General features: G+C 35.9%; 1 protein-coding gene across 3 annotated transcripts in view; it reads right to left on the reverse strand.

Moving 5' to 3' along the window:
- Positions 1-806: 806 nt before the first annotated feature.
- Positions 807-24,181, reverse strand: part of DIAPH2 (diaphanous related formin 2) — a 243,393-nt gene continuing 220,018 nt past the window's right edge. For all 3 annotated transcript variants that reach the window (XM_040614069.1, XM_040614068.1, XM_040614067.1), the window contains one exon: positions 807-5,430. In XM_040614069.1, coding sequence (XP_040470003.1) covers positions 5,366-5,430 — 65 coding nt within the window. In that variant the 3' untranslated portion in view covers positions 807-5,365. The remainder of the gene's footprint in view (positions 5,431-24,181) is intronic.

Here is a 24,181-nt window from a genome sequence, read left to right on the forward strand (position 1 = left end):
ATATTAATCCCATAATAAACCTCTACGGCTTCACCATATATCAAATAGCACATTCCAACTGTAGTCCAGTTCATTAAAAATAAAATGGTGCCTTCAACCATCCTTTGGCATATCTTTGCCATTTATACAAAGTTACCTAAGGAGTGTTGTATGAACAGGGCTGATCGTATTCATTAGAATTCCGGGTAATTAGAATCTTAAGTACCCACTGCAGAAATGCAGTGCTCTCTCTCCATACGGTTCTGCACTTCAGCCTGTTACGGTGGCATCATTAAGGTGTTTAAGCTGCAATACACAGTTTTGAAGGTGAAAGTCTGCCAAGCTTCTATTCTGTTAAGACCATTTTGTGACCAGGTGAAGTCAATAATTTGGAAAACACCAACAACAGCTGTCTGACTGACCATGTGTCTGTTTTAAAAAGTCTATACTGGAATCCAGAAACTGAAAATAAATATGGACCCATGTAATTTGTTTAGTGATTCCCTTTTATTGTTATTTTTGTAAAAATAAACCATTATCACCATGATTTAATGCTGGGGCTTTTTAAGTATATGTTGGTTTAGATCATTTTGTCTTTAAAGCCCTCCTCCATTGGAAAAGGCATCTTTTTCCCCAAATTCAAGTCAAATATACTTGACACCTCAGAGAAAAAAAAACCCCACAGAGATCTATAAAATTTCAGTAAGCTAAAATGGAAAGTAATTTCAGAATGATAATTTCATATAACAAAAACAGATTTTGAGGTGATGGTACCCAATAGGTAATAATCATTATAAACAAGTAAAACATTGGCGCACCTAGCAAAATCATGTTATGTATATCTTTATTACAGTTTTCAGAATACATGGATTAACAATGGCCACGCTGTGATTTCATCAAATTCCTATTTTAATCATTACATACAAACACAGAGCTGTTTAAAAAATAGAAATGCATGAAATTTGTCTTTTTTTTTTTTCTTTTTTTTTTCTTTTTTTTTTTGGCATCAGTAATCACATGACTTCCAAAAGGGAAACCAAATGGTGCATGATAGCAGACTGACTAAACTGTAATAATTATTGTTCACATTCTGTGGCATATGTACCACCTCAAACAGTGCTAAAAGAAGCACTACAAGAACAAATCCTTTTCCTTTAACATTCTTCTAATGATATCAGTGGATGCTGAGTGACAGCTTGCAGGACTGCAGAATTCACAGGCTTACACAACTCCCTTTTTTTGTGCACAAAAGCAATATGTGATCTGAAATAGAGACACCTGAAGCTGAGGGATTTGGCTTTATCTGCTTTGATTTTTTAAAAAATTATTTATTTACATCTTGTGTGCATGCGTGGGCGTGCGTGTAGGTACTGCAGAAGAAGAAATGTAGAGGTTTCTTACAATACTTATTTTAAAATGAATAACTTGCAAATACAGTATGGCACGTAAGAGGTGGGCTTTACATTGCTCTATCACTTAGCATTTGTTATGCCTGACCTCTCAGCAATTTGAAGGCAAACATTAAAGTATATTTCAGCCAAGCCTTTGTTTAATGGATAAGAAGCAATTTACATATATAGGTAAGTTTGCTCCCACGTAACTATGACCAGCTTTAAATATTTACTAGCTATATATCATTCTCAATATAGGAAGTACTAAATTCACCCATCAAAACAGGATTTGCCTGAGGGATGCAAAAGCCAAACATTGCAAAGTTTTCTTGATGAAAGCTATAGGAGGATTTCCAGAGACAAACCTAAAACAGCCTGATCCTCAAAGTTTTGCAAACCATTTGTATATTGTGGGATGAATTTAAAGTCACTGATGAATTGTGGTTTGGATAAAAACCATGAAAACATTGTGTTTTTTACAGCATTTGTCTGAGGTAGTACATATACCACACACAAAAATGCAAAAATATACAGATATTCGTAATTATTTGCATATTACAGAAAGGAACTATGGGAATGCTTGCATTTGTATCTGAATTCTCAAGAAAGAACAGATAATTTTAGGTAATGTTTTTCGTATTGACCACGGTTGTCTAAAACCAGAACAAATTATGTAATGGTATTACTGGGAGTACTTCCTGAAGCTGTTTGTCAATGCCCTCTGAGGCACTAATTTTGTTTTGGCTTTAGCATCAGTTCGTAATATGACTAACCATTAAACCAAACATCACTCATGTGATGGGAAAGGCTATTTGTTGAATCACAAACAAACATACATGACAAACTGTGTTGCACTTTTTTATCAGTGAACCACATAAAACTTGAGAAAAAAATGTCTAGTGTCTTTACATTTCTGATCTGTACAGCCAGTAGTTAAGCAACAGAGATGTATATTTGTATATGATTTAAACATTTCATTCCCGTGTCAATTGCAAATTTAGTTCAATTCATTGCAAAGGTACGATTATCTTCCTCTTAAATTAACTAAGAAATGTAAACAGTGTAACATCATAAAAAAACCTAAAAACCTCCTCAGTACTTGTAACTGGTAAAATGTGAATGCAAACAGATGTGCTGGTATATTGTTAACATAATGTCTCAGAGGACATATAGTGAAACATAATTAGCAAGAAATTTATGTATGAACCCTCCAGCGATTTTCTTTCTGGGATTACTTTGAATACAAATATAATTTAACTGATATATTTCGCTTTTTAAAATTAGAAAATAAGGCAAGTGCATTTCTGAAAAAGGTGCTACTCTTCTACACTTCTAGATAAACACGTGACACCTCTGAAAATTAGATCAATAATAAAAACATTAAAAATATCTGCAATTTAATATAGACTGAAAAACTATCAAAAGACAAAGTGACCAGCATCAATTTCAGAAAATATTTTAGACTTCATAAATACGAGCACCCTATATTTACATAAATTATCTTCTAAACTAGTTTTCCTTTGAAAGACACTTTTGTTCAAACAGATATGTCCATTAAATTATATAAATGTTTCAAATATGAAAAAAATAGTAGTAAAATAGAAGCATCAGGTGATGTTATTTTGGATTTGCTTTTTTATTTTTCTAAGATTTGGTTCTTGAAAATCTGTACTCAGCTTTCACAGAGCTTTAAAAAAGAATATAACCCATGGAAATGAAAAACTCGTGCACTAATAACTACTGCTACAGTATAAAGATTCTGTTGTGAGCTTTTGAGTTTTCTCATATGAAGATTATACCAATACTTGTAAGTCCCAGCAAAATGCTCATTTTAAAATTTGAATTCTAATACACTGTTGATTGTAGTACAAATTTATATAGACATTATGAACTTAATCCTTTTAAACTGGCTTTGTACATTAAGCACATTTTTATAACTGTAAATTTAGTAGTTCCATTTTTAAAAGTTATGCTAAATAGAAGGTTGATGGTGACCTTACATGAAACAGGATATAAATCTTTATCTCTCTTACTGATAAACAGGGAGACAGAATCCTGTTGCGTGCATTATTTTTTTCCTGAAGTACCATGTAATTCTTTAGTTTGCTACTAAAACCACAAAAAACCTCAAAGAGTTTAGGAAAAGTGTTAGTTGACAGCACACATTTCACTAGGCTTCAGTCGTATTCCTATGTTTAGAGATATAGCAATAGGCAAACCCCCTGTTTCCTTTGAAGACAATTTAAAAAAAATAATAAATTCAATAAGAGATTGAAAAGGAGCTGTACCTTTTCATACAAAAATTGGATATTGATCACTGTAGTTTGAAACTGTGAGAATTTATCCAAAATAAGTCAGACAGTCTTAAGAGTATCTTGCCAGAGAAGCAAAAAGAACCTACTGTACAAAGAACGCTTGGCTCAAGCAGTAGTGCAAAGTTACACTGCCCCAGTATCGAATGCTCCTCTAGAGCTAGCAGTTTGTGCACAGAAAACAACGTGACAGCTTACCTTCAAAATATTCGTTATACAACATTTAAAAAAAAGTTCCCTGTAACACCAGGCAATAAAAGCATTTGTAAGAATCCATCAATCAGTGAAAAGCAATAGTAATTTGAGAACAAGTGCCATCTACTACATAGTATCCCATTTTTTTTTTTTTTTTAAACCATAGCTGAACAACATATGAGCAGTTCCACTGGAACTCCCATTTAAAATCCTCCATCCCATCCAGATAAGCAACGACCCTTTAGTAGGAAGGATGGTGAAGACTGACCTGAACACCAAGCAGGCTGTACATTCAACTAGAGTCTGGGGAGAAAAGGGAACTACAGTTTCCCCTTGAGTGGCAGAACATACACAGTGTCAGCTACTACACTGACTGCTCACCTGAGGTACCGCAGTGCAAGGGGCCTGTACACAAAGTAGAATGGGAGGAACTTCCCCAAAAATCAGGCTGCTGCAACCACCGATCACTGCCATGCAGTGCTGCAGGCAGAACACGTGTCCTTAGCTGCTAAACCCTCAGCACTGAAACCCACCAGGAGAGATCCCGCTACGTATTTTACCTGAGAAACAGAGGAAAAACTCAGAGGCAGTTCTGAATAACTTCATAATGTAGCTCGTCTCTAAAAACCTACACACAGGTATTTTTAGCATAATTAAAATAGGACAATTGTATTTTCCCTAAAATATCTTTACAAAGAATATATAAGTGCATAATTAGAAAAATCCCTCCTTAGATACAGTTAAAAACATAGCCTGCCCTTGATATCATTTAATTTTGGTAAAATCCTATGCTCTGTTTTATTTATTAATTTTTTTTTTTTTTTAAGCAGTGATAAGTAACTATACATCATCATATCACCAAAAGTGTAGATACGTGGTATACCCTACTTGCAGACAAAATAGCTGAATCCACCAAGGCTTTACACTGAGATAAGGTTTTCAGCAACCTGATTGGGACTATGCGTTGCTTTTTGATGGTTACAAAAAAGATTCTGATAATGTAGACCAGCTCATCTCTGAATTTATTAACATACATTTTTATTATTTTTTCCTTTCATGTCCAAATCAGAACTGCAAATGGAATCCACAGCTGCATTCTTTCAACAAATTTGTATTTCCTTACCTATATAAAACATAACCTAGAAATCCCCAACTCCTTTCATGTAAATTGCCAGCTTCAGAAAAAAAAAAAAAAAGAAAAAAAGAAATAAAAGAAAAAAAGGGGGGAGAAAAAAAGAACATAAGAAAATAAGATCTATATCGTACTGTTTAACACTGTTTACAGATCTTGGTAGTTGGGGTAATAAGATACAGTATGTGGATTATTTAGCAATAGCTTTTAAAATACATAATATTTATACACCTTCTCATTTAATCAATACCAGTATTCCTTTATGATCATTGCCAATTTGCATGATGAACTCTTTTCAAAGTATATCCATTTAATTGCAAATAAAAAGATTCACTAATTCTTTGGCATCAAAAGAATCATACAGCTGCGATTGCTCCATTGTGGCGAGAACGAGACCTTTCCAAAGTTACTCGTCTGTTATCTGTAATACAAAGAGAGGAAAAAACAAATCACCATATGATTTGAAACATGGATAATGCAATGTCAAGAGGTTTTCAAACAGCCCTGAAAATAATTTCAAATGATATGTAAATAAGTAACTAGGAGACTGGATCAGAGAAGTTTCACACTGCAGCTGCCAGAAGGAGTTCAAGAGTTCTGCAATCAGCAATAAATTACTTTCTTGATCAGAGAAGCTGGGTGATAAAAGCATTAGGAGGATCCTGAAACACAGTCCCCTTGGAAACAGCACGCAATAAGTAAAATTCTGGGTAAAAATCTTATTTTATAAACAATTTATGCACAGAAGCTCTGGAAAAATAAATTTCAAGTTTCATGAAAACATACTGACCAGTGTGGTGGTGAGAAGCCTACTAGATGCTACAAATATAAAAGCGCTAACACTGTTCACCGTAATTTGGTACAGAGTTAAAAATAGAACAGTTAAATCAGCCACTTCCTAAGCACTTCCTGATTGTGCAATGCGAACAACTTTTAGTATAAAATATTACACAGTAATTATTGCAATGAATAATAAATACGTCTCTATCACAGGGAAACAATCATGGAGTACCAGCCACATTCCTAAATGCCTTTAAAATAAAATTTTAAAGCAATGAGTATACACATGCACACACACACACACAAAAATAGGACAGAAAATTAGCTCGCACTTAGTTTTCTGGGAGTTTTGATTTTTCTTTTTTTAAAATGTCCTGCCACATGCCTTTTTTTTTTTAGGGGGGTGTGTGTGTGACTGCTTACTTTTGACCCAGCCTTTTCTATTCTCTCCTGTCATATTCAGGTTGCTGCTCTTTGTTTGCACCAGAACACTATCTCCATTGTTACAGCATCAGGGTGTCCCACTATATGGCTGGAACTCCTACGCAGTCCTGGATTATTATCAAACTTCAGAAGTAAAAAATCTGACAGACAAACTGCAGGCAAGCAGGTTTTCTCAGCTTTTTTCCAAACGAGCTGAATTAGCTCTATCTGTTCCCACAGCGCTGCAGACTCTAACAGCATGTGTTACCGGTAGTGCTGTGGGAGGGTGCTGAACCTGGGCCAAGGCATAAAACGCATGACCCCAACACGTCTGATGGGCAGAAATGCAGTTTTTCCAAAAGCTATTGACTGAATCACTGTTCCAGAGAGCAGGGGACAGGCTGGAGTAAGGACCAATCTGGGGTCCCACCCGTGTGTACAAATACGTGAAGGGAGGCTGCAAAGGGCCCGGAGCCAGGCTCTCTTCAGTGGGGCCCAGTCAGAGGAACAGAGGCAATGGGTGTAAACTGGACCCTGAGGTTACTTCTGAACACCAGGAAACAGTTTTTTACCGTGAGGGTGACCAGGCACTGGAACAGGTTGCCTGGGGAGGCTGTGGAATCTCCACCCTTAGAGATATCCAAACGCTGTCTGGACATGGTCCTAAGCGACTGGCTATAGGTGACCCTGCTCGAGCTGGGGGGGTGGACGAGATGACCTCCAGAGGTCCCTTCCAACCTCAACCATTTCATGATTCTGTTCTAAGCTAACGAAGCCAGAAATGGTCCCAGCACATTAAATAAGGTTCTGGAGAGGACAAAGAAAGTAATCTCTGTGATCTGTTCCTGGACAAAGAACAGGGGATGCCTGTGGAGATCTGCAAATTGCTCTGCAAATCAACCTTCCTTTTCCCTGTTCACTGAAACTGTCTGCAATGCTATAGGGAATTAACGGCTCCTTTAGCAAGATTATTAGTTCTTTTTATAGTTCTGCCTTGCCTCCTTTTCCTAATGAATCTATCCATGCATAAAGTATTCAAATTACCCTAAGTCAATCCGTTTTGCACGGGAATAAATCTCTATACTGGTTGCAGTGTCACTAGGCACTGGAAATTAAAGCACAAAAATGCTGTCTAAAACCCATGGAGGGAAGTTTCCAACTCCAGCATGCTGCTCTTCCCCCGTAACACTCAGTAGTAAAGAGTGTAGCGACACTTGCTCTCAGTGGGTAAGAGTGCCTTCACCAGCAGACTATTTCTTGACTGAATTTCACGATTGTCAATGGTTGTACAGGTTAAAAACAGATTGAGTCTAAGAACTGTTGATTTCTCCATACTTGTTCATCTAGATTTCTCTCTTTTCTGTTTTATTTCATCATAGTAGAAACACCTCCTGCAAATGACAGTTCAGATTCTCCTGTAACTGCACAACTGAGATGGGACTTAACACAAAAAAGAGAACTTTAAAAAATAGAAGCATTACCATTTCCTTCTTCAGCTGATGACAAAGTATTTTCCCAATTATTAGAAGTAACCTATTCTTTTAAATGATTTTCAGTTTTTAAATAGAAAATTACATTTTCTATTACAGGAAATACAAAATCTGAAAGATTAAAGAGAGACTGGAAAGAACCACAAGGTTCTAATCAAGCAAACTGGGGTATAAAAAGTCAGTGACTACCAGTAAGAAACAATGTCAGCATTTGCAAGACATTTTTCTGCAAAGCTTAGAGCACTTTATAGTGAGTCTTCCTAAACCAAAGGCAAGTAGGATATATTTACACTTTGATAAAATTTTCACTTTGTTATAAAAAAGGGATGGGATGATATAGATTTAGTTATTGTCAATGTGAAATTTTAACGTATCTGAAAATTTTGGACGTTAATATGAAGTATTTCTTGTTCTTTAAACAGAGACTTATTTTAATCAACAGTGAATCATATTCACTGTTGAAAAAAGGCTGAAGCAACCTGTGCGTGTGCATATATACATCTGGTTAAAGGAAACAGGCATTACTATGTGTACAAACATATATACAAACACAAAGGAATGACTCGTTTCTTCACTAGATGTAAAATGTGCTTGTTTACATATAAACATATTTGTTTGGTTAAAACAAAGGGTTTCATATCAGGGTCTGAAGTTGGATTGCGCTGGTATTTCAGTGACTCAAGCAACAATTTAAAAAAAATCATGACATTTACAATACTTTCAGCATACACATTCAGTTACCCCAATGGCTGTATTTACCTTTTTTTAATTTTACAGACTATATTCAATACAATACAAAGAACAACTATCTTACAAACATGACTACGGCTAGTGTAGCATAAAACTACGTATAACTTCAATAAATAGTAAAACTATTCACTTGTTGGGGGGTGGTGGTGAGGAGGGAAAAGGAAAGACAGTAGCAGAAGCCTAAAGGAATTCAAAATTAAGCGAAAAGCCATTGCCAAAGTCCATCTCTTTTAAAAGTAGGGCATTTAAGAAGCATCTCCAATGCTCATATTACAAATATTTTAATCTGTCTCAGAAATGAACACATGAACTTAAATGTGGTCTCTCAATCAGCTGAATGGACCTTTTCTTGTAGCAGTAAAAGGTAGACCAATGAAGGGCTAAAGAAAAAAAAGTGTTATTTTTATATCATAAAATAATCTTTTAGCTAGCTGGATCAAATTCAAATGAAATAAATACACAACTAAATGCTGAGAAATCAAATTGGTAGCTCCTTTTTAGTACATATAATACTGGAATGTAATCTTGACCATGCAAACTTTACACCTCCACTGGAAAAAATATATGGATTTTGTTATAATTATTACTTGCTCAAGTCTTTTTGCACTCAATATAGAACCAAGATGGGAATAAATAGTATCTACAACATATTTGTAGAGGTGCCTTTGATACATACATTTCATTCACTATGTAATATCAATCTACTAATGTAATAAAAAAAAAAAAAAAGAAAAAGAAGCAAACCCACAATCAGCTTAGTGTATAAATACAATGAATATTTGCCATGAAGTAAATAAAATCTAAAGGTTGGGTTTAGACAATGTATTATAATTTTATGGACTCTGACAACTTCATCCTTAAGATGTTCTCCCTTATACTCTGCATGTATAAAGTATTAGAAATTACAATCAATTAAAAACACACTGGTAGGGGAGTGGAAAATATTTTTGCAAAAACTACAATCTGTAAAATGTATTTTTCCTTTCCTTAATGCTCCTTCATTAGTTCTGTTATTAAAGGAGAAGTCTCAATAGCTGCAACAGATTTATTAACTCAGTAGCATGTTACCAACGAACTTGGTAATATTAGGAGAAAAATAAATAGCATTTTGCAGAACTGCAATACTATGATTAAGTGACTTTTCCATTTTGCTTTCTGCTTATTCACTCTTCCAGGTAGTAACTTTATGCTCTCCTAATTATAAACCTTACTTTTTATGAGCAATCAATGCTAGTAGTAACAGAGATGTTGTGCAATCGAACGAACTAGTCATGACTCAGATATCTGATAATAGAGTCTATAAAAGCATAACTCAAAGGTACTCAACTGGAATTTGTATTATCCACAAATAACAACCACAAAACCAGTTCTCTTTGACATGCCTTATATTAAAATTATAGATGTATTATAACCTGCTACCTTGGGCCTGGTACCTTAGTTGACTAATTCTCCAAGATTAAATATTTTTTTTCCCCACTCAGTTAAAGCATTAAAGGTGTTTCTTTGTGCCTTAATTACAGCACTCAATTCAAACACTAGACTGATTTTGAAATCTTATTTCCCTGCAGATGTTCCTAGACTGCTCATCAGATTATCTAAGTTCCCCCCAAAGGTAAATAACTGCAGCACCCCTTGATTAGCATTAAAAAAAAACCAGCACCAACAATGCCCTAAAATCACACACACACATACACCCCCCCAACCAACAACCAGACATGACTGGTGCAGATAGCTACCTTTTGCCCTTTTTTTAAAACAAAAGGTCGAAAAATTAATCTATATGCAGAAAGTAAAACACCTAAATGTTGTAGGAAAATGGGCTAAAAAGAATACTGGGGTTTTCAGGAATAAAATATTACCTGAACTATCTTGCCTTCTTTAAAAACAGAGGTCACAGGACCCTCACACCTGAACAAAACTTATTTGAAATACTGCCTTAGTTAATAAATACAATGTGAGAGCTTAAATAAGTGCCAAATTGTTGAATCTGAAAAGGGGTAGCTACAGCATTGGGTACTCAGCTAGCAACTGTTGTGCTTGAGCACATGCTGGAAGGCATGAGCCCCAGTGAGAACTCTGAAATGCTAATTTATTTAAAAAGCTTACACCATTAACATGTACAATCACTATTTTTTCTTTTCCCTCCTGACTAACCACTCCAAGGTGAAAGAATTAACCTTCCCATAGCTGACAATAATAAAAGTTGTTTAATGCTCTGAGAAAGAAGGTACCAGCTTGAGCTGACCTAAAAATGACCACATGAAGAAGGTAAAAATACTCAGTAATGAATAAAATATTTCAAGTTTCATCTTTCTGAAATAAATTTGACTATGCAAAAGATGCAGAAATGCATGCTGTAAGGGAATTTGTATGGCCCTATGCCTTTGGGAATCAATGAAAGCATTTATACCAAACATTTATTTATTCATTAATGCAAAATTTTATTAGGAAATCCTACTGAAACACATCCTGTTTTCCTGAGCAACCAAAGGGGAAACCCTCATACAGTCCCAGGTACTTCAGCAAGCACCATAAATGTATATGACATGGAAAACAATCAGAAGAGCAAGTTAATTTCCTGCAAATATGGAGTGATTACACACAAAAAATAAAATAGTAAGATGGTCATTTATGAATATTCTAAATGCATTAACTGTCACAACTGATGATCATTCCAAGGAGAAAACAGTGCATCTTTCGATAGTGATGACACTGGCATTTCTTCTTTAGAAAAAGCTGGAAATCTGAATTGCACTTTACAGAGATAACTAAACATTTTCTATATAATGTCAATGATTAGAACTGGGACAAGGTATACGAAATTTAAATCACTTTAGCCTGGGTAGCCTCTGGTTTCCTCCTTGAAACCTTGCTGTTGTTTAACCCCAGCCAGCAACTAAGTACCACACAGCCGCTCGCTCACTGCCCCCCATGAGATGGAAAGAAGAATCAGAAAAAAAGTAAAACCCATGGGTTAACAACAGTTTAATAATTGAAATGAAGTAAAATAGACGACTACTACTACCACCACCAATAATAATTGTAAGGAAAAGGGAGATAAAAAGAGGAAGAGAAATAAAACTGAAGGTGGGGGGTGGGATCCAACAAAAAGAAACCAAGTGATGCACAATTACAACGGCTCAGCACCCACCGACAGGTGCCCAGCCAGTCCCTCAGCAGCCATCTCCCCAGCCAACCCCACCCCCACCCCAGTTCACGTACTGAGCATGACATGACATGGGACGGAACATCCCTGTGGCCAGCTGGGGCCATCTGTCCCGGCTGTGCCCCCTCCCAGCTTGCTGAGCCCCCCAGCCTGCTCACGGACAGGGCACGAGAAGCTGACAAGTCACTGACTTTGTATAAGCCCTACTTAGCAACAACTGAAAGCATCCCTGTGTTATCAACATTATTCTCATCCCAAATCCGAAACACAGCACTGCACCAGCTACTAGGAAGAAAATTAACTCTATCCCAGCTGAAACAGAACAGCCAGCTATGCACAAGGAAAACTGAAGCCAAGTTACAACGTCATTGGATGTAACAGCTTATTATCTATTGCTTTAAAGAGCAACCCATAACGAGAATTAACTTTATTATTTTTCTTTATTGACTACATGCACCTTCGCCAACTTAGCTTACCCACAATGAAAGGTAAATCTTTTTGGAACTTGGAATTGAAAGAACGTAAGACAGAAGTAGGAACGATAGACAGTGTAAAACAGCAGGGAAGCCCATCAGTCTCCAGCACCTCTTTAACAGCTACACATGAACACTGTTCTCGATATTGCCTAGCCTGTACCTATGACATTATTAGAGAATACCAGCTAAGAAATGAGTTACTCAAGGAAAATAAGAACTTCAAAACTGTTATCTCTGTCTAGAACAAAATCCTTTTGAGAAACAGAACCTTCAGAAAAAACAGCTCTCCTCATGTCAATTCTGTTTTCAGTCCATCTCAGTGAGATTTGATTTTGAACTAATCTTTCAAAATGTGTGGCCTATATAAAAAAACACCAAACAAACCAAACCAAAACAGTAACAAGGTAAAAATCAGTATGGGAGAAATGCAGCCAAAATAACATCTCAGAAAAACTCTCTGAAACAGACAGCTCTTTCCGAAAGATCTTTACTGCAAATACATGAAACAAGCAAATAAAACAGTTTTCTAACTGGGTTAAGGGAAACTGTAAAGTTAATATGTTTTCTTTCAGACCTGTAGTATTTTAAACATGAATATTTCAACTTCAACAGGCACCCTACACATGCCCGGCACAATCTGAACTAGACCGTTTATAACCACCATACTGGATCGTTTTACATTCATTCGGATTTGATATTTTTGTAACCAAAAAAGAGAAAAGATCAAGTGATACGACATCCCTGTTCTCAGCTTTTTTTTCCTGAACAGAATCTCAAATTCTTGACAATCAAACTTAAATGACAGCTAAATTGGTTATTTTAGCATCAACTTCAAAGAGAACATTGAGATTTCAAGCAAACCCTGTAGCTGTGAGGTCAGACTCTATACAGCCTGATTTATTTTGGTTTAGGTCTGACCCCAGACTTTCATGTGAAAGCTGAGCGATAACCTGAGCATATACACTGTATATGTTGTTAGGATGGAGAAAAAGCAACTTACCCTTAGCCCAAAGAAATAGCAGGGGTGGGGTGGGGTGTGTGATTTTTGTATCTTTTTTTAAAGTTCTCAAAACAAGATGGCCTATATAAACAGCTGAAACATTAATTATAAAGGCATCATGTGTTTGTCTTATAATAATTTAAAAATCATGTTCTTGACCTGGCTTGGTCAAGTGGGATGCTTACCAGTATATTGACATGTAGAGAAAAGGTGTTGTAGAGTAAGAAAAGTTTTTAGAAGAAGTTAAGGAGGAAGGGAAAAACAAAAGGTTCTGTGTAGCTGTTAAGAAGATTTCTAGGATAGGAAGAAAAAGTATTATGGAGAACTAACAGACTTAAAAGAACTTCTCTCCAGACTGAATAGTTCCTCCTCTGAAAAAACGAGACACACACATCTACCTCTTGAATTATCTGCAGAAGTCAGGAGTGCCAAAATTATCATCATAACATAGGAAGCCTTAAGGTCAGATAGAGTTGTATGCAGATATGTATTCTGTTTGAAAATACTGGCTTCAAAAGCATTAGTCATTTCGATAACAGACAGTACCTTCATCTTAAAAAGGTTTCCAGACCAGCCTATGCCTACAATTTCTCATTGAGTACATGTGGATGTTTGAATTCTTTTTAACTTGCTAAATACAAGTTGTTAATATCCAGAAGCACTGTAGTACAGAGCCAGGTCTAAAATAAGGAGAGCTAAAGGACTTAAGTCCTGACACAAAGGGGTTTCACTAAGATTAAAAGGGAACAAAGACACATCTAATCTTACTGCTGCTAGTCAGACCCAGCTTGCTGGGCACCGTTAATTGTAGCCTTTGAGTCTCATGAAAATGCAGCACATCAGTAAAAAAGCCATTTATTTATGTTCAATGTATTATGCATTAAAATGCTTTAAAAAAGAATAATGTGAGAAGTTTTAATGTTAAATGGCATGTGTGATGACATTTACCAGCTCAGCGCAACCCAGCTGTGACCACCGTCAATACAGTATGGGAACACAATAAAAGTAGCACTTTTGCAACCAAAATCTAGGATGCTGTCCGTCTGCATTACAATTCCATTAAGCAAAGAAATACTTATCCTATTATAGAGCTGAAGAGAATTTAATAAAGTTAGATATTTATGGAATAAAAATGGATTTATAAACTATCTTCAAGTAATCTGTTTAAAATAAATTTTACTATTGCTTACTCCAAGCTTTAAAGATTTTAAAAAATTATAATGAATTGGCCCAATAAGCTAAGATTCCTTAAACCTTTAAATGATCTATTTAATATTTTAATTTGGCTTTGTTTTCTTTGTTAATAGTACCACTTGGGATACGCATTGAAAGCTCTTCCACTAGAGCTGCAATGGAAAAGCCTTGGTTTGAGACAACACATGCCTGCCTTAGGGGTTACAAGACAAATCAATCTATTTTTCTCCTTTCCTCCAAGGGTAATTGGCCTTTAAAATCACAGAGGAAAATAGGCCTTCATGTCAGTACAGTGCAGGCACATACACAGCTATTTTTCATTTCTTTTTCAGTTTGAATTCTCAGCTGAGAAATAAACTTAGAAAGGTGGGAAAATAAAAAGAAGGTGAAGAGGAATGATTGCATCAGTACAAACCCTCTCCAGTAAGAAAGCAGCCCTGTGACCAGTTTTGGAATCTGGATTTACTGAAACCTGCTAAAAATAGCTGTCATTTTCCTAGTCAGTATTTTTTATTCCTGTTTGTGATTCAATTTACTTGATTTTTTTGTGACAGCCTGTACCACCAACATTTATGGAGATTTGTCACAGGATTTAGTTAAACTGAGAAGTTATAATTACTGCTTCATTTCCCATACAGTCTCACAAAATAGTACTGATTTTTACCTCATCCTTACAAAATCACCTTTTTCAAGCAGCCATCATGGCTATGAGTATCCCCTACAATCCTTATGCTGTGCTACACACACAATCATGTATAAACTCACAGTTTCAGATTTAAAATACTGTTAAAATGTATACAGTAAATTTTATCCTGGCTATTGAATTGCTTCAAAGCAGTGAAACTCATACAAGAGCCTTCATAATTTTCTTATTGTTATTAAAGGTGACGTGCAATACATTACTCATATACCTCTAGTGAGAAATTCTCATTGGAAAATATTTTCCAGTGCATAAAGATGAGTAATTAGCTGAACAACAACTGATACACAAAACCAACAACAACGAAGTCCCAAAAAGTCAAAACAACGTCCATCTCTTAAAAACAGTACTAAAATTCCCTTGAAACAGAGCACTGAACATGTACCACTAAACCTTTAATGTGAACTTGCTCACTGGGAGGGTGTATACAGGTGTAAAGCAATTATTAGATTTGATATCTGAATGAACTCAGGTTCCCATTAGAGCCTGAATGCTTCAATGACCCTATTATTTTCCTCCGAATGCTCCCAGACCTGACCAACTTAATTATTCTGACTAGTGAAACATTTAGGACATGAACATATGATTTGTTTTAAACCAAATGAGACAACTGAAAGTACTTCCTAAAATAAAATAAAATAAAATAAAAAAAGAAAAGAAAAGAAAGAAAGAACAAGATACGTGATGCAATGTGTCAAATCCTGGAAGAAGGTCAGGTCTAAGTAACAGTAACGAAGAAACAGAAAAAGAGATCCGTTGCAATAAAACTGCATTTAATCAGATATTTTCACTTGAACTTCTCATTTGTAACCTTTATTGCATCTCACGTACAGGGGAAAAGGTGTATCTTATGAATCAGAAGGCTGAAACAAATTTCAGAGAGTAAATACTAGGTCTGCTTCAGTAAGGAAAAACCCCAAACCTCAAACCACAGAATTATGTCTCTCCTTTCATGATTACACACACACTTTTAGCAATTGTCTAAAAGTAAAAGTAGATCTTCTAATAAGAACCCCCACAACATTTAATGTCAGAGAGGACAGATTTGCTGATATAAAAGATGAGTTTCCTATTGTAATTGTTCCTACTATTTGACTGTGAAGGAAAAGTGCATGACATTGCAAAATTATCTATTCACATTTTAAGCAGATTTGTTCTGAAGCTAACAAACCATACTCTTCGTAAATATTGTAATTTAAAATGGCTTCCAAAATGTCCTATTCCCAGCTCCCCTATTAACACTACTGCTCTTACAATTTGCATTTGCTTTGAAAGTTGACTGTAAGGTTACAAACAGGACAAAGAAATAAAGACAGTAATAGGTTCTGAACTCCCAAGTATACAAGCAGCCATAAAGTTAGCATCTTCTCATCCAAATGCATTTGTCCTTAAAAAGAATCAAACTGACACCGAAGTGGTCCCCTTGCCCCTTGCCTCCTTTCACTAATGATATGTAATGGCTGCTGAGCCTGCAATAAACGTGTTTATGTCCAGCTAGATTGCCATCATTTTACAATCTAATCTGATACTTTTAAGAAAGAATAAAGTAGCGAGAGACCAGCACCAGCTTGTGCTGAAGGCATTTCTTGACATCAGCCTTCACTTCGCACTTCAAATGGAAGTATTCGATTTGACAAAACATACAGAAAGTCAAGAGAGAAGACTCTTCACCTCTTCTCCAAAACTGCCTGATAGAAGTCAATACCAATTGCTTTGCAAAGTTACAGTCAAAACCTGACAGATGAAAGTCAAAGGGGAAGCTTTCCAGTTATTCCTTACAATATTTTATTAAAGAGTGGCGTGCAAATGTGTTTGCCTCAGTAGGATCACCCCCACCTGCACTCCTCATTTTTATCAGTTGGCAGTTTGAATACTGGAAGTTGCATCTCCCATGCATAGGTGCTTTATTCTTTGCATAAAACATGAACTCAAAGATAGAGAGGGAGGGGGAAAAAAAAAAAAAGAAAACAAAAAGAAACCCCTCTTTTTTCTATAAAGGACCTTCTTTCAGAACAGTAGTTGGATAACACTCCTGAAGAGCAAGGATTTCCTGCTGTTTCATGTAAACTGGCTACCACAGTTTTTCTCCATACCCAGAAAACTACAGCCCCAGTCAAAAGCAAACAACTTTCCCTGTAGCCTGCAAAAGTCTCTCCTGTATTTTTTATGCATCAGAAACAAATTCTCTTTCTTTATATATATATATTAAAAATAACTGCAATAACTTGTAGTCTACATGTAAAATGAAATATTTTAAATAATACAATAAAGGCAGACTATCCATAATTATTTTTTGATTAAATAAAATATCAGCATTTTTTATTCATGGCTAGGTTAACATTTACAATTCAGCGTTTTGCAATATTTAAATGGAATTGAATATGCTATGAGAAAACTTAAAACTACATCACTCCTGTATGATGGGCTGGCACAGGCTGCAGTCTTCTGTGCCCATCTGCACCTTCATGGAGTAACATGAAAGAAAAGCTCCCGTCTGAGCCTGGCAAGATGATCTCATCACTACCTGCTCCTTCCCTACACACCCCAACCAAGAATAACTAGATACTGCACGTGATTTACTACAAATTATTTGCAACAAAGGCATATACAGGCTATGTGAATGTGAAGTGTGGCTTATTAAAAGAATTAAATTCTTTTTTAATTAAAGTCATTTCAACTATAGATGGCAGACTCTGAGGTAAAATATAACAACTTTTCAGAACATAGGAGTCTAATTCCTTTCTTGGCTAAGCACAGACAAGTCCATTATGATTCAACATGAAACCTCGGTGCTCACATAATGCAGAATTTGATTCTTTTTGTTCATATAAAAACCAAAAGTATAGAAGCAGTTAATGCTTTGACAGGGCTACGAGTTTCCATTAACAGCTCAAAACAGTTCCTATTTATTAATACTTGTACGAGGGGTGTTATTTTCTAAGGCTTCCTGTGCTATTTCAGTAACAACTCTCTCAGATTAGTGGAATCTCACAAGTAACACCTTATCACGCCATAATCCGGGTTTATTTTGGTTGCAGTCTGCCACTGTGTCCGTTCCCCATCAAGACAGCTCTGTCGGACAAGGACCTCACAGGAGGAAGGGCAGGGGCAGCGTGTGATTACAGCACCTGAATCTGTTATTCAGAGGGCTCCTAAGAACCTGCGAATATTTTAGGAAACAGCCCTTTTGCAAAGACTAAGGAGACTACTATGTTTAGGTGGACTATTATTGTCTGCTTTTTAAAAACAGGTTTAAAAATGCTATGGCTTTTTAAGACCAGACTCATGTGGAAGTAATATTTTATGTGCCTAATGAATCCCTATTTAGAAAAAAAAAACCCAAACAATTATATAAATATGGACACAACTGTTTCAGAAGCAAAATATGCATAGATTTTCTTTCTGAAACTTCTTTCTGAGGTCAAGCCTTTTTACCTTTCCCAGATGCACAGCTACAAACACTTCCTCTACTAAACAGCGAGCTGTGACAGTGCTGACAGCCTATGCTACTCACTGTGAAGGGGGCCCTAAACATTATTTTTTTTCCTGTATTAAAAACAAGACAAGGTATGGCTTGGTAGAAACTAAAGAACACATCCTATTAGCAACAAAAGTATGTAGCAAGAAGCAAGTTCCACAAGTTTAAAATAACAATTTCACTTTATTTTAAAAGAAAAATATACAATATAGAGCTAAAAAGAAGTTAAGGTCTTTAACTGACAAAGATTTCTTCATCCCACTATTGCTACCAAAAATACTCTTCAGGTCACCAATTAACAGATGATGACTTATTACAACCCACAAGTATGGCACTCTCTAGGCAAATGTCAAAACTGGAAAACTAACCGGAATCTTTCAGCCTCTCAATACCAGAGCTGTAAACTTTTATGAAATTACTTAATGCTTATGAAAGGAGCTCCAGAGCAAGCAACGCCAAGGTTAGCATTGATTGTCATGGGTTCTGTCAGGGAGTGATACAGCCTTAATATTGCTTACAGATTTAAAAAAATATTTTGTTAAATGTGGGTGTGTTGTCTTAAGCACATTTAGTTGAAATTAGCTTACACTACAATTTAACACTAGGTAACAGATGAACAAGTTAAATGAGAAGCATTTTTCCAGGAGTTTTTAACTACTCTTGTGATTCAAAAATAACTACATCCAAGTGCTAATGCCAACACTCATAATATGAATAAAAACATTTTTACATACGTGAATGCTAGGAAAGCAGAATGATGGTAATGTGCTGACTACACCAGAAAATTAGTCCTTCCCTCTTAACTTCAGGCATGACCTTGTTACTTTAAATAACATACCCATCCAAAAACCTGCTGCAAATAGTCTATAGTCTTTTCTCTTGGAGATCTTATATAAACAGACTCCTCTCTGCCCCTTTAGGTGTTAAGTTTATCTAGTTGCCTAATCTTAATTAAGATAATATAGGACTGCTGTTTATGGACCCCTACCTGTTTGCTGCCTTGTGCCATGCAGTCTTGGCTTCTCTGCAGCTTTACCGTCCTTCTGGCTCACCGAAGAACTAGTTATACTGTGTTAGAAAAATACACTTCCCCAGCTCCACTGAGCAGGGAGAATTGCTGTTCTATGCTTTCAGGTCTCACTTGGTTACTGCATTGTTTCTGGAAGTTAAACTACCTCATATCAATTGCTCACAATCCTCCTGTGTTCTCTGACCTCTTTGTCAGTTATTAATTTCCTTAATACATTATCTATCAGTTAATTCTTCCTTGACATACTAAACTTACACTACGTTAGAATTCTGTTAAAGATAACACTGATACCATAGCCCAGCCTCTGCACTGATTAATTGAAAATGAGCTGCAACTGTGCAAAGGGGAACTGAGAACTGCTGGGCAGATGTGTTCTGAGCAGGAACAGAAAATCATCTCTACTTGGTCAATTCTTGCACAAGCCAGATACCACAAATCCCAGGTAACAGACACAGCCAAAAGGAATCATGTTTTTCACCTTTTTGTTTAGCTAATAAACAGTCATTAGATGCTCCTGTCATTTATTTATGTTTCTATCAGCAAGAATCTGAGGCACAACATACAACAAAGAACTGGTTAAATATGTTCCCTCACCTGATGACATTACAGGAGAACATGACTTCCCAAGACTGTAATTTCTTGGCTCCAACAGTGGACAGAAAGATTAAAAAAATTAAAAAAAAAATCTCAAATGCTTTACCTTATTAACTTACTTACAAGGTAAGCTTCATTTCTCTTACTGTTTCTTTCAATTTCCTCTCCATTTTCAGCCTTTTTCATCACAGAACGTAAAACAGTAACTATTACACAGTTTTTTTGGAGCCCTCCAACTTCCTCTCCACACTGAACCAAATCTACTCACACACCCAGTTTTACTTTAATTTGTAGGTGAACCAGCTTCTTTTTTACCTGCTTTTCCCTCTCAGCATTTTCCAAACATGGCTAAATAGCCTTTCTTCCAAAAATTTTGCATCCCACAACATCAGGTAAGCAGCCCAGCATCCCCCATGCCACTCCACATCTTGAAAAAGGAGACGGTCACTCAGTCTTTTTATCTATCCTGATGCAGCCGGACTAAACAAGCCCACTTATTCAGCTCATGATATGTGTGTGAATGTAAAGCTTGAAGAAATAAATTCATTTTCACTTGGGCTGGATAGGAAGCAGTACCGACAGCTTACACAAAGATGCTCAGGAAGATTTTGCAATTTAAATTCAGCTCTTCACCCTTCTCGAGACAGAAGGGACAGAAGGGAAGGGTAGGGCAAGGGTTGCTTGGCTATGTATAAGGTTGCAGAAAAGGCCAGAACAGGTCACTGCTGACAGTGCAGAAAGATGAGCAAGTCATTCAGGGACAAATCTGGCCTTAAGCATCTTCTGAACACACTGGGCTCAGTTTGCTAATAAGGGTGAGGGTTGTTGGGTAACCTCCTTCACTGTCACATGGAAGAGACTTCAGAATTCTACATCTCCTTATAGATACCTTCCAGACTTGAAAATAATGTTTTGTGCCACAAAATAAACATCATTTTCCCTTCCAACATTTTTTCCTTTTAAAGGTCTAGTTTGCAGTACCACTCCAAAACTCGTTTTACCATACAAACAAGGAAATTATAAATTTAGGTGGAAAAAAGTCAGGAGCCTCTGTCTGGGGTGGGAGAGAGCAGGAACTTACACAGATTTCGCTGCCAGACAAAATGATTAGGAAAATACAACCTTAATACCACTGAAATAATATTAATCCATCAGATTTTTTGCCCAAAGCTGCCAATGTTGTTTAGAATTATGTTTCGCTGCATGCAAACAGTTTTAACTACAAGTTCTTTCAATTTCATCCAAGGGAATATTTTTTTCACATTTGAACCAGTTTCATCTTCACAAATAACAGTCAGTGTATTAATGGTTTATTATGATTATTATCATTAATTATGATTCATTAGACACTTTTAACTATCACCCACGTCTTCCTTTTGGTTTCGTATAACTCCTAAAGCCAAGCAAATCTGGTTGCTTTTAAAGGTAAAGCAACAAAAATCATGAACAGCTTGTCCACTGTTCACCAGGAGCAGAGTGAATCAGATCTCAGAGCAAAAAATGAAAAGCCTGTTTTGTTGAATTAAAATTTTGATCAAAAGACATGTTACCTTTTTGTTTGTGTTCTTTTTAACTAGATGGTTTAGACAGCTTTTTCTACAAAACAGGACTAAGACTTTGCTGAACATTGATAATAAATCTTGTTGATGTCAAAATAATTCCCTTGCACTACTCAAGGAAACAACAAAGTAAACTTAAAGAATAAATTAATTTTTGAGGCTCTTAAACTTCACCAGCTGTTTACGATGGATGAAAAAAAATTATTAGCAAACTTCTGCAATTTTCCAACCTAATATTTCAGTAGAAGATACCAAGAAAAACAACAAATAAAAGAGAGTCTGCATTTCAGCTTAACAACTTGTCTTCCAAGTTAGCTAGGTTTTGGACAGAGAAATCTATCTCTACAGACTTTTTCTTTTTTTGTGAGGATGTGAACTTTTTAACATGTTGTTTTAATTCTATGAAGTTGACATCTGTGATCCTACTCATCACTGACAGAAAGGCAAACTGTAAATTAAAAATTTTCAAAAGCTGTAATACAAAATTTGTTAAAGAGATTGTTTTTTCTTTAAAGTATACAAATCTTGCCACTTATATTCCAAGTGCTCTACTGACCGCAAATTAAGGCAAATAATTATTTCATAAAAGAGCATGCTTGCAAAGGGCTGAAAATGACATCCATCATACAGAAAGGGAAAAAAAAAACCCAAGAGAAATACTCTGAAGTATGCAAGGTAGTTTCATATTCCTTTTTTAATTTTTTAACAAGAATGCATTTACTCTTTGAATGACACAGATGCATGAACAGTAAAAAACAAAGTGCTAACTGCAATTTGATTTACTGTGCTTGTTTTGACTTATAGTTCAAAAACAAGCCTTAAGTACTTCAAGTCCAGCACAGCGTGAGACAACCATAATGCCTGCAAAGTCCAGAGGGAAGGATCAGTAAATGTCACGATACCTTCAGGGCACAGTAGATCCTTAAAATAGGTAATGATTCAAGAGTTTAAACAGGAAAAGTACAGCAGGGTGCATTGAAAAAAAAATAATCTGCATCAGGCTGCAAGGTCTACTAACAAGCTTAATGATGAGCAAACTAAAAAGTCGCTGTGCATTGCCATCAGTGTATGCTCAGTTACTGCTGTTCGATGTGACTGACAATCATTTTGCAGCCCAGCAAAAGAACTATTAAAAAGGTCAAGCCACACTGTGGCTCTTAAAAAAAAGATCACTCCCTTTTCTTCTATGTTATCACACACATATGATTATAAGACTGTTCACAGAAGACACTTTCTGAACATTCAATAAAAATGTCCCATATGTCTTAAAATAATTTTATTACGTTTATGTATGTGTACATAAACACATTCTATAACTTACAGAAACAACAGAGTATGTCTTTTAACATCACTGAAAAAATTATATAGGAGTTAACCTAAGTAGCTGATATCCAAGACTTCTGAGTTTCATTAACAACATAGGTAATGACCACATGTATGATGTCTGGAAATGCAAAAGCTTCATAATAATTCACTAAAAATGGTATCACCTATATTATTGTTCACATGTGGTCCTTTGAACATTGATTAGCATATGAAAACAATTACGGTTTTGCAGTTTAAAGACACCATGGCCAATCACTTTGAAACTAATTGTAAATTTTGTCTCTAAAAATACTCTTCTAGTAGGGCATTTGAAAAATCTTTGCCATTTGGATTCTGAATTAAAAAAATACAGGTCTAAAAATATTCTAAAAAATCCTAGAAATAATATTAAACTGAAGCTCTCATAAACTGACTACATGAAGAACCAAAACCTTTTCCTTTCCTAAATGCTGAAATGGAATATTGAACAATTTTCAGTGCTTTTTCCCAAACATTTTCAAGCAGTCAACTTTAAGTTTAGGGCAACTACATGTTTCCGTGTACAATATGGTTCCAGCAAATTTTAAGTTTTCTGAAAATATTTTATTTTAAAAAAGTAATATTTTTTCCTCCTTAGGAAGGTTTTTAAGCACTGACCTCATTTTCACTTTTGCCTGGATGCTCCCCATCCAGGGTCATCCCTGTCAGCTTTGCAGACAAGCCAGCTGAGATAATGGGAGTACTTTGTGCAGCAGCTGCTGAGAATATGAGCTTGTTTCTCATTTGCCTTCAATAGATGTCTCAACTTTCATGAAGGGGTTAACAGCATACTGCAATGTTATGTTCTAAAATACCTTTGGACACTTACAGGTTATTTTAACTGTATGCTTCTGAGTTTCTTCTCAGTGTCTTCTGAGTTTGCTTGTCATCAAATTACCTTATTTTTTTCAAATTAACTTCTACTGTTTTATTTCAGCTTCATCAGACAAAGCACAAAAAGTTAAATCTGCTGCTAAATGTCCATCTCTCTAAAGAGTAAGAATGGATAGAAAGTTTCAGAGTCTTTGCAAAAACTGACAATAGCCATGAGGGGTTCCTAATTTTTTTATGTGAATGAGGATACTTAAGAGGACTTTAGCCTGCAGATCACCAAGGGCTAGCTGATAAGATTCATGATAGAGAGAAGCTTTGGAAAGATTGTTTCGCACATTAAATTGTGTCATCAAC

This window comes from Falco naumanni, chromosome 14, assembly GCF_017639655.2.
Source record: "Falco naumanni isolate bFalNau1 chromosome 14, bFalNau1.pat, whole genome shotgun sequence".
Classification (NCBI taxonomy): Eukaryota; Metazoa; Chordata; class Aves; order Falconiformes; family Falconidae; genus Falco; species Falco naumanni.